This window comes from Megalops cyprinoides, chromosome 25 (genome assembly GCF_013368585.1).
Source record: "Megalops cyprinoides isolate fMegCyp1 chromosome 25, fMegCyp1.pri, whole genome shotgun sequence".
Lineage (NCBI taxonomy): Eukaryota > Metazoa > Chordata > Actinopteri > Elopiformes > Megalopidae > Megalops > Megalops cyprinoides.
Window position 1 is genome coordinate 10784187 of NC_050607.1, and position 11639 is coordinate 10795825.

At 46.9% G+C, this 11639-nt stretch overlaps 1 protein-coding gene across 6 annotated transcripts in view; it reads left to right on the forward strand.

The window, feature by feature from the left end:
* Nucleotides 1-11181, forward strand: part of LOC118771989 (transcription factor SOX-5-like) — a 44047-nt gene extending 32866 nt beyond the window's left edge. For 5 of the 6 annotated variants that reach the window (XM_036520205.1, XM_036520204.1, XM_036520200.1 and 2 more), the window contains 11 exons: nt 972-1123; nt 1380-1448; nt 3682-3808; nt 5472-5554; nt 6119-6241; nt 6617-6704; nt 7189-7346; nt 9174-9258; nt 9390-9563; nt 9868-10084; nt 10649-11181. In XM_036520205.1, coding sequence (XP_036376098.1) covers nt 972-1123; nt 1380-1448; nt 3682-3808; nt 5472-5554; nt 6119-6241; nt 6617-6704; nt 7189-7346; nt 9174-9258; nt 9390-9563; nt 9868-10084; nt 10649-10955 — 1583 coding nt within the window. In that variant the 3' untranslated portion in view covers nt 10956-11181. The remainder of the gene's footprint in view (nt 1-971; nt 1124-1379; nt 1449-3681; nt 3809-5471; nt 5555-6118; nt 6242-6616; nt 6705-7188; nt 7347-9173; nt 9259-9389; nt 9564-9867; nt 10085-10648) is intronic. The other variant, XM_036520201.1, reaches the window with a different exon arrangement.
* Nucleotides 11182-11639: the final 458 nt, after the last annotated feature.

An 11639-nucleotide genomic window follows, 5' to 3' on the forward strand; every position in this document is an offset into this window, starting at 1 on the left:
AATGGTCAAATAAAGTGCACTATACGGTGACTCTATCACCAGAGTGGACGGCTAGCATGCATTAGCAAATGTGACATTCCTGATGTGACAGATGATTGCTGAGTGGACAGATTACATTGTTCAAGCGGAGATCTGCGTGACAGATCCACTCTCTCTCGATGTAGAAAGACGGGGAGGGGAACAAAAACCAGAGAGCCCCTCCTCTGCTATGTTTTGTTCAGACACAGCGTTTCAAAAGGGGAGTTATCTCCTCAGCCTGGTCATTAATTAAATTGGAAGGCATCTTGACGAGTATTACTTTGTTACAAATGGGTTAATTACTGTGTGTGTGGTGCATGCTTTGTCAGGGAATCTTTTTAAGGGTGTTTCTAAGAGCAGGAAACCAAGTATTAATCTACTGTTGAGATTTCAGGAGCTAAACAGATATATGCCTTACTTTAAAGAGCAACTGGGTTGTTTTCCTTGTCTGAGGACTTGGAGCAGGGAGAGCTGAAAACAGCTGCACGGTTTGAGTTTCTGGAACGGTTACAGTTCTTTTCCTTTGTCGACGTGTGTGTGTATGTGCATGTGCGTGTGCCTTGGAGGGGGTGGGGAACATTTTGGGGCAGACTCTAAAGGATAAATGGACCTTAGTGTCATGTTCCTGTGAGGTCAGAGGTCAGGTGACTCACAGCCTCTCTGGCTCCTTTGCCATCTTCCTTTATTTTACTTCAGTGAAATGCGGTTCAGAGGGGAATATTCAAGAAGGGACAAAACTGCAGGGGAGGGACCGGCACCCTCACATCAAACACATGTACCTGCACTCACTCACTGACGCAAGCTCATATCTGGTATCTGAATATCTGGTCTATACACACAATGTCTGTGACACCTATGTTCTCCGACCCGCACCCCCTGACCTGTGCTCTCTGACCCGCGCCCTCTGACCTGTGCTCTCTGACCCGCGCCCTCTGACCTGTGCTCTTCCTCAGGGCCTGGAGACACCCTGGCGGAGAAAGAGCATCAGCTGATGGTCATGATCGCCCAGCTGACCGGCCTGCGGGAGCAGCTCCTGGCTGCCAATGAGGAGCAGAAGAAGCTGGCGGCCTCCCAGAGAGAGCTGGTGAAGCAGCAGCAGGAGCAGGTGGGTCTGTCGCACACATCCTCCCTCACAGAGCAAGGAGCTGAGCTAATAACCCACCAGGTTGCCATTTCAATTCAGCCCACTGCTGTTGTACCCTTGGGCAAGATACTTATCCCAGATTGCTTGGGTTAATATGTATCTGTGAAAATGGATAACATGTAAACACTGTAAGTTATATAAGTCGCGCTGCGAAAATGGCAAAAAAAAAGAGAGAGTGTGTATACGTGTGTCACGTTTTCTTCTGGCTTTCCGACAGATTACTCGGCAACAACAGCAGCTCCTCCAGCAACAACAGAAAATCAACCTTCTGCAACAACAGGTCCAGGTGAGTCTTACCTGGACATGTGTGTGTGCGTGAGACTTTGTGTGTGTGCAGAAATTTCATTTGTTGCTGTTTAATGTTTTTTAGATATAGATGTAGTCTAAACCTACACATTTGGGTGACTCATGCATGACTCATATTGGATTCCTGACCCAAACTGAGAAACACTATTTTAGAGAACATTCAGAGCTCCCTGTGTGATCCTCCTTGCACAGAGACTGATTTAGTCCTCTTACCTATGCACAGAATTCTTCTTGTAGTTTCCTCAGAATCGTCACCATCACGGTCGTGATGCCTCCTACTGAGAGATTTATTGAGATGTGTTTTATAAAACGCTCGGTGGGTGTGAGCAAGTTAGGTTGCTGTAGTTCTGTACATTCACATGAATCTATCTGACTGTGCATAATTGCATGATTAGGAGTGAGACCCTTTGAAGGAATTGGCCTGATAGAGGCCCCTGGCAGTAATTTCACATCTGGAAAGGGTGATCTCATTGGCCAGCAGCTGGTCTGTCGCAGGAACTAAGCCATTTACGTCTATGGCGTGTACACACTATTAAATGAAACAAGGCTCTAAAGGGCTTAACCATCCTGATGCGGTGGTTCGTTTGTAGCAGGAGTCAGGATGGCTGCACGTGGTAACCATGTTCTAGAGAGTGAACACGTGTCATGCTACTGTACATGCCCACTATAGTAGCCAAAAACAAAGCCTGTTTTGTTGACTGTCTTCAGCATCTTGGGATGACAAACTTTTTTTTACTTTTTTTTTTTTTTTATAAAAACGTGACACTGCCACGGTGCCTGCAGGAGCCCGTGGCTAGAGTGGTGGCAAACAACCCCTCTAACCCAGTTGTCTATTAAATAGCCTAATTTGGCCCCTGTTAAAAAGACGTGATTTGAGGTTGTTTTCTCTTTGTATGTGGATCTCCTGGATCTGCACAGTGTGGGGGGGAATAAGCACCACCATTCCTGGTTGAGGGATAGCTGTATGCTCCACATTTCGAGCATTCAGTTTGTTCCACTTCGGGAATGTTCTGTCTGTTTTTCACTGTGCACTTGTGGTGATTATATATTTGGCGTTCTGCAGAAAATAACTATGTATATATAGCATTCTCCAGTACAGACAGCTCTGCCTGCCTGCAGCATTCTGCAGTAGAGAGAGAGCTCCATATATATGCAGCACTGTGTGTTACACATAGCTCTGTGCATATACAACAGTAGCCAGCCCAGATTACTTGTGGCTATGTAAGTTAGAGAGGTTCTGTAATAATAATTTGAGCATATGGTTCTGAACAGATTCTGTCTGTGGGACCCATACTTTCCCTTGGTGTTTTTCATCAGATCAGATTGTTGCCATATTGCCAATGGTGGCAGCTGTTATTCCCCTCACCTACTTCACAGAGCTAATTACTCCCTAATAATAACTTTACCTTAGAGTTTTCGCTGGCCTGCGCCGGCAGACCTTTTCACACTACATATTTTAATTATCAGAACATCTTCATTACATAAAAAAAAAATTTAGTTCAAGCTGTGCCGTCTGGCGAACAGCGCTCACGCAGCTCACTGCCAGCTTTCTGCTTGTTTTTATTCTCTTTTCTTTTCCTCTTTGAATGAAAGGCGGTTTTTCCTCCTGGTGTTTGGGTGAGTGCCAGTTGCACCTGAGCTTTCTTGTTATCTTCGGGTTTGCTCTGCAGAAACACCAGATACATTCTGTCCCTGATCTCTCTGTCATGCTTTGCTCGTAGCTTCACTGAAAGGTCCATTCTGAACTGCAGTGATCTGTCGATAGAGGTGGAGCCAAGATACATGTGTATGAGTTGGAGTCAGTGTGGATTGAACAGCAGGGCTCAGCTGTTTTAGGTGAAATTAGCTGGCTTTAATTGAGCTGACTGACAGAGCTGATGCTATTGTCCTGACTATTCCAAAGCGTATGTGTGAATGAAGCGGTGGACTTGGGTCTTCTAGTGGAATTTCTCTGTCTATCACTGCATAGTGACAAGCTTATTCACAACCCATTCTCTTCCTGTACACACACACACACACATACATCTACAGCTCCGTCACCACAGGGTATGTCAGTCATACGTTAGGGACTCCCCAGTAATGTCACTGTCTCTGTCATTTTGAATGTTACCAGATGAATTCTCTTTCTCTCTCTCTCTCTCTCTCTCTCTCTCCCTCTTTCTTTCTCTCTCTCTCTCTTTCGCTCTCTCATTCCCTCCCGCTCTGGTTTTCAGCAGGTCCAGGGTCAGTTGCCCCCGCTGATGATCCCAGTTTTTCCTCCAGACCAGAGGACTCTGGCTGCAGCTGCCTCCCAGCAGGGCTTTCTCCTGCCTCCAGGATTCAGCTACAAACCGGGCTGCAGTGAGTGTGATGCCGGTAGAGCTGATGTGGCTGTGGGTTTCACAGGGAGGGTTAGCAAAGACACAGGGTTCACAGAAGTGACAAACACTACACAATGTGAGAGGGGGAAATGATGATGATGATAAATAATGGCAATAATAATAATAATAATGATAACACCAGTAATATTAATGATAATAATGATAATAATGCTAATCATGATACTCATCATCATGATAATTGCAGGGATAATAACTAATGTCTCACACTAGATTCCTATTCATTTTCCCTCAGCTATACGCAGTGACATACATAGCAGCCATTAATGATGCATCTCTTCCCCTCAAGCAAGATTGACATATTCATTGCCAGTAGTTGTTTTTGTTATAACTATGGGGAGGGATCACTGAAATGTATCAAAAGTGATTATTTGTTAAGGTGGGACCTTAGATTATTTATCATAATGTAGGAGAAAGTGCATCTCTGCCTCCTTGTCTGTGAGAGGGGTGTGTTGGGTGTGGGGTTTGGGTGTGGACAAGAGGTGTGTCGAGTGTGAGGTGAAGGTTATGAAATGATAGGGGTGTAAGTTTTTCTAGGTGGCAGGCACATTATGAAGTCCTGAAAACAGCGGAATATTCCATCATTAAGACTCAGTTTTGTGTAGGTAGGTAGTGCTTCATCTTGTCTCCGATTAGTTTTGATATTTGGAAAAAAAAGCATCCTTTTGGATTGTCTTTTTGGCTTGAGAAGTGCCAACTGTGAGGCAATGTGTTGTTTACAGTGAGAACAGGCCTGTTCCAGGATTCGCCTGGGTAACTCAAACACACAGAGGTACACGGTGGGGGACCCTAACCGGTACGCAGGGGCGGCAGGTACTCCAATCCACCCCGGGGGGGTTCTTCAAATTAACCCTGGCCCCTGCCAAAATGTGGCTCCAATGCATGTCCACCGTGCTCCATTGTCCCACCCCGCCGATATCACTTCACAGTTTCTTAAACAAGTCCGCCCACTTCCTTTATTAAATTAAGGCCTCTACTGCTTCTCCTCCTCCCACTGCACCATTTTTAATTGTCACTGACCGTGTTTGGAGCCAAGCCGTATTCCAAATGCTTTAGCATGACTGTTAGCATTTATGCTGTTAGCATTTACATGCACCCAAAGGTTAATGGTGCATTCTTAAATAGGCGTTAGCAGGCGTTAGCTGTTGTGACCTAGCAACCACATCTATCAGATAGTGTAACAATCAGATAACAGTGTTGCCTTCGTGTTCAGATATCAGTCATACATGTTGCACTAACAACATGTTTGAGGGAAAAAAAAAACAGAATGAACAGCATGAATCAGCACACCCATACATCCAACGCTGCAGTATGTAGTTTTAAGTCCAGTAATTTGCACCAGTAATTACACACTAACTCAGTTAATTTGAATGGACTTAGCATTCAAAACATGAGGTTACACTCCTAATAATTGGTCATTGGTACACAAGGTAACTGGTGTCTACTGTCGCTAAGTCCTCTTAACCAGAAACCAGTTTAATGAATGAGAGCACAGCTCCCAGTACTGCTAAACAGTTAAACCAGTTCGAACTGAACTCCCAGTAATATTAATCATTTACACCTGTGAGAACTCTGCTCCCAGTGCTGTTAACATGTTGAAAGCATTGAGAACTCGTCCTCTGTAGGTGATCCTTGCTCTCTTCAGCTGGTCCCCTCTACGCTGCCAGCGGCCTCAGCGACCCCTGGGCGGGGCCCAACGCTGATCCAGGTGAGAGTAACACTGCGCTTCTGTTCTTATGGTTCATTGGCTAGAAGAGAAACGCAGTGCCACTGCTGTTAATGTTCATGGGTGAGGTCCCCCCAGATGTGGGACTCCTCTGCGTCTGCTCACTGTGCATACATTTTTTTAGATGTAATCAGACAACTGCAATGAACAGCCTTACCAAGCCAATTCAAAAACTCCTTTGTGGTCTGAAGCTTTGAATGATTAATACGGGGTACCCACTGCCTGACCCTGCAGCCTGCTGCCCATCCCCTGGGCTGTGAGTGCTGACACAACGCTGTTGCTTTGCAGAATACTCGTTCTCGTAAGAGATCCTCTTTTTGACCCCTGTTTAGCTGGGAGTGGAAATTCACCACTTTCCTGTCTTTTGAAGCACAGCTCAGCTGCTTTTTCACCTTTTGGAGTTTGAGACTGTTTCCCAGAATGCACGTGGGTAAGGCGGGGGGCGGTGGCATGAGAAAAGACCAGCGTCCCAGCCGATGAGCTTTAGTCAGGGCTACGTTTATGGGGTGTCTTCATTCCCCCTTCTCCCTGTGTCTGTTTGTGCAGAACCTCTATGCATCCCAGCTGAACACCACGCAGGTGTCTCCTGGGGCCAGCCGAGCCGGGACGCACTCGCCCTCTAGTGGCCTGATGGAGAAGTGCAGGAGAACCCCCCCGACAAGACACCAGGTACTGCCCCAAACTTGCTCTTGTCCCTCTAGGCACATGAGTGTGCATTTGTGTATGTGCGTGGGTGTGGAGTAACGTTTGAGTGGCTATTGACATACATGTTCATGCATATATGTGTGTACTTGGTGGAAATCTCTGCTTATAGTCTCACATTGTGCAGAGCCGTAGAGAGGGTCAGCAGTCTCTTGGAGTGATTGTCCTCGTGTGCCTTTCTCAAGTATCAGCAGATACAGTCCACACAGCCAGCAGAGTCCTCATCAGACAGCTGATGGAAGTTGCCTCTTTAAGGTGGATCAGGGTGAGGCTCAGAGTTTTGGTTGGCCCCTGAACCAGTCATTTAACCCCAAAACACCCACCTCCCCCACTCCCCCACAGGTTTGTGCACAGAAACCAGGCCCCGGCTCCCTGAAGCACAGCGGCCTTGCTCACATCCGCAGCCCGCCCTCCCGAGCCAGCTCCACAGGTACCACACCTGCGTATCACGCTACACCACACCCCCTTATCTCTCACACCGATCATGTCATTCCACACCACCAACACGTTTCCCAACAACCAAGCCACACACACTTGTGTATAAATAATAGCTGTATTGACTGACAGTTCATATGATCACATGAGAGTAGATAAACTTTATCCTCTGAATACACCCCTCCCACACATTAACTGCCAATTCTCTGGCCGCCCCTGCTCTGCTGCAGGTATTTCAGGCTGTAGTGTTTGTTTTTTCAAGCTTCAGTGGATGAGGGAATACTGGTCTGGGAGTGTTGTTACCCTGGTTACCCTTGTTACCCTAATTTAATGTAATGTAATGCACGGGTATAGACCTGCCTGGAAAGACGCAGGTGACCAGTGTGTTTGTGTGTTTACCTTCATCTGTATGTGTCCCTCTCAAAAATCTAATCTCTAATACACCCTCTGTTACCCTCTCACCCCCCCCCCCCCCGCAGAACCTCACTCCTCTCTGTCCTCCAGCGGGATCTTAGGGGATCAGGAGACAGAGGCCAAGGCTGTCCTGGAGGAACAGGAGAGGAAGGAGCAGCAGGTGCTGGATATGAAGGCAGCCACTGTCAGCAGCCTTGGCCTCATCAACGGCCATTCAGAGAAGGTCAGAGATGGCAGTGCTGTCAATCAGCTCTCTGATCACGCAGGTTCTGTGTGTGTGTATGTGTGTGTGTATATCACGCTACTTTGTCAGTCAACAGCATAGCCTGGTTTATCTCCTAGTTTATGCATGTATAGTTTGCTGAGAGACAGAAGAGTTATGAGGCAGATTATCATCAAGCCATATACTGTCATCTCTAAATGACATGAAGAAAACAAAGGGTAAAAATAGAACAGCGCTCACTTCAAAGAGTTCGCTCCCACAACCTGTGTGCAGCAGCTGCTGACACTCCGCCAGATGCTAATGCCAAGGGACTGCAGCGACCGCGCGTCAGCGTGGCTAAATGCCGCTTATTTATTAAACACGCTGTCAGCAGGTACGCACTGTAGTTTCACCATCACCGTCTGTCCCTCTCACACTCCAGTACGCTTCTCTGCTCCTCTGCTCCACACACACAGACACGCATGCATGCACGCGCGCGCACGCGCACACACACACACACACACACGCGCGCGCACCCACACCTACTGTACACATGTGAACCTCCACATGCACACGCATACACATATGGGGCAGTAGTATAGCATAGCGGTAAGGAGGGCTTGTAACTGAAAGGTTACTAGTTCGATTCCCTGTTGGGGCACTGCTGCTGCCCCTTGGGCAAGTTACTTCAACCAGAATTAAATGGATAACATGTAAAAAAAAAAACTGTAACCTATGTAAATTGCTCTGGATAAGACTGTCTGCTAAATGAAAATGATGTAATGTAATGTACGTGCACATACGCACACACCCGAGCACACAGACACACACACAATGCAGGAGAGGTCTGTGGCCTTTATCTGGGGAGCATTTTGGTATATGTACAATATTAATAGCATACAGCATATAAATAAAAAAAATTCAAGCTAACTGAATGTCTTCACATTGCATTAAAAGGCAGAAAGCACATTGTCTGTAAATGAGAAATCACTCTGCTTTCAGGAGCACTTTCTAGCTCTTTTAACTGAGACATGAGGATGTTCCGTAGTTATCATTATCATTCACTCACACGGAGTGTCTCAGTGGAGCAGTGTGATTGTGTCTGTGAGAACAGAGGAAAGCCGTTCATTACAGCATCCTAATTAGCCCGTAATGGAGGCTGTGCTGGGTGCTATGGTCAGGGATATAATTGTATAATTAGGCTGTACATTCATCTCCTGGCCTTGGAGATGTGAGTGTTTATGGACAGGGAGGCCTGGAAACGAGCAAGACGCATTAGCCATGTAATTTAGCAGGTCTTTATGGTGTATGATAATCGCACGGGGTTGGGGGAGGTGAGGCTCTCCCACACATGTGGCCACGTGGAAACATCCGGAAATTGAGGTGGAGGGAGGTCTCCTCTACTGCACCCAAGCCATAGATTGCAGCCAGGGCTGTCTCAGTTCCTGTGTTTGATAAAGAAGAGCTGCATTCTATGTGAGTGATAGAGAGAGCTCTGATAAGAGGACATCCGCCATCCAGCTGTGTGATTGAAACTTAAGATGCCTACTAAACAGGTGATTCCAAATCCGCTATTCGCTGCACTAGAGGCACGGTCTCTGATTCACTGTGTGTTACTGAGACAGGAGGAAATGGCCTCTGGTTTACTGTGCAGCACTGGGGCTTGTAAGACGCTGCCATGAATCGAAGGTATTGCAGTATGTTCTGCGTGAACGTTTTCACGCCTGCAAACTCTGAATGAAGTAAAGATAAAGTTTGAAATAAAGACTGACTTGTCCGCATTGGATCGCGTAATTAACGGTTTGAGTGAATAGTTGATTCCTTGGTGGGTGTGTCTGTTCTGTACAGGAGAAGGCCCTGACACAGCAGCTGAAGCAGTCAGAGGAGAGAAACCATGCCCTGATGGACTTCAACATGAGTGGAGATTCGGACTGTACGTATCTCTGACCCTGATAACATTATGAGTTAGTGTGAGCATGTGTGTGCATGTGTGTGCACAGGCTGTATATTTGTGAGAGAGGGAGGTGCTGATTGGCTGGTGTGTCTCTGTCTGCCCACCCACAGGCAGCCCCAGTGTGACTGATTGGCAGATATTTCGGGAGGCGCGAGGCCGGGGGAATAGTGAGCCGCACATAAAGCGTCCCATGAACGCCTTCATGGTCTGGGCCAAGGATGAGAGGAGGAAGATCCTGCAGACTTTCCCCGACATGCACAACTCCAACATCAGCAAGATCCTGGGTAAGACAGCCTCCAAAGAGCGGGAACAGGCACCTCTAACACATCATACATCATCAACTGCACAAGAGGTCACATCTCAACTCCTTACCACCGACACACAACACACACACACACACACAGAGGTCTTTGTGTCCCCCGCTACACACATACACATACTGCATACACTGCTACCTTTCTGTAACACACATACTGGTTATTATACTTATTTATTTGTTATTATTAGTAGTAGTAGTCGTAGTAGTAGTAATAGTAGTAATAATAGTATTAGTGTTAGTGTTAATGATACCCCCTCCATTGTCATCAGGTTCCCGTTGGAAGGCCATGACCAACCAGGAGAAGCAGCCGTACTACGAGGAGCAGGCCCGCCTCAGCAAGCAGCACCTGGAGAAGTACCCCGACTACAAGTACAAGCCCCGCCCCAAGCGCACCTGCCTGGTGGGCGGCAAAAAGCTGCGCATCAGCGAGTACAAGGCCATGATGCGTAGCCACAGGGAGGACATGTGCCAGTACTACAGCGCGGGGTAGGCATCGCTGCAGCTCGGCAGAGCCGTGCATGTCCGCATTCACCCAATGCTTCAGTTCTGTTGCGTCGTGCAGTGAAGGTTGGAGGAGAAGGAAAACTCTTTCCAGCTGAATATGTTGCAGAGATCTGGCCCATAAACACACAGAGGAGCCCCATATCAGCATAACCTGCCAGCTTCAGCCTCACTCATGTGGCACTGAACACAAGCAGGAAGCGTGGTCCCCTGAGAACAGAAAGCAGCTCATTCGTATCAGACACTAGCACTGGGTTTTCCTTATTTTTGCGGAAAAATGTGAACCATTTTCACGAAAATGTGAAGCCTGATGATACTTCATCTCTCGGCATTCTCTATAGTTAATGGGCTTTTTTCTTCCTTTTATGAAATGTCAGATTATTTATTTATCTTTTATGTGGAGGTGTATTGAACCATATTACACGTCCTAGTCTCTATATCTGTCTGATTAGTTATAGCGGGGTCTCTGCATGAATTGCTTTATGTCTTTTTATAGTAATCAACATATCTGTATATATGTAACATGGTCTCTCTCCTGGCTGGTTACAGACAGCAGGGCCCTCTGTCTCTGGTTCCCATGGGGGAGGGGTACCTTGGAGCCCCCTCCATACTGGGCACTCTATCTCCCCAAGTGCCCTCAGAACATTCCAGCACGCCCAGCAGCCCTGATCTGGCCACGCCCGTCATCCGGAGCACACAGTTGGGCGACTGGAAAGAGGAGGGGCCACACATCAAGGAGGAGGAGCAACAGTTCGATGACAGCAATGGCAAAGTTGATGATGGCTTTGACTACAAGGACGGGGACGGTGACGATGGCAGCGACCGCGAGGACCACCCCCCTACTCAGCCACACTGATCCGGGACAGGTTGGAGGGGACAAGCCCCACCCAAATCCCACCCAAGTTGCACCCACCCCACACTAGCTGAAACTATGACAGAGCACAGACAAGCACCTCACACCAGCCCCAGTACAAGTACAGAATTGTCCCACTCTTGACTGTTATACAAAGGGAAGAATCACCAAACAGTCAAATTCCCGGACTTTTGTTAAAGTTTATATCCCAGATATGAACGTTACACTACAGGACACATAAAAACAATGCACCTGTTTGTTATACACTTTCAACTGTTTTTGTTCTTTTTTTTGCTTCTGTAATAGTCTCACTCAGGTACATGGTGCCAATAAGTGGCTTGTGAATGTGATTTGATGTTTTTGTCTTACACTTTGAAAAGGAAAATAAAAGTTATATGCTTTCTTTCTTTTTCAAGAAAAAAGCATGTGATATGGGTACTTTTTATAGTTCAGCTCAAAGTGTTTGACAGATACTGCAGCTGACAGGAAGTGCCATAATCTTTACAGTGTGTGTTGAAGGTGGCCTGCATTTTCAGACAGTAAGCATGAGACAGGAGGGACAGTGTCCCATCTTAGACAATCTTCAGCGAACCCCAGACCACCAGCAGCAGGTGTCCTTTCATTTGTGATTTTGCTTCTCTTGTTTTTATTGTGGTCATGGTAACAGACGGTGTTGTCAGGCGAAGA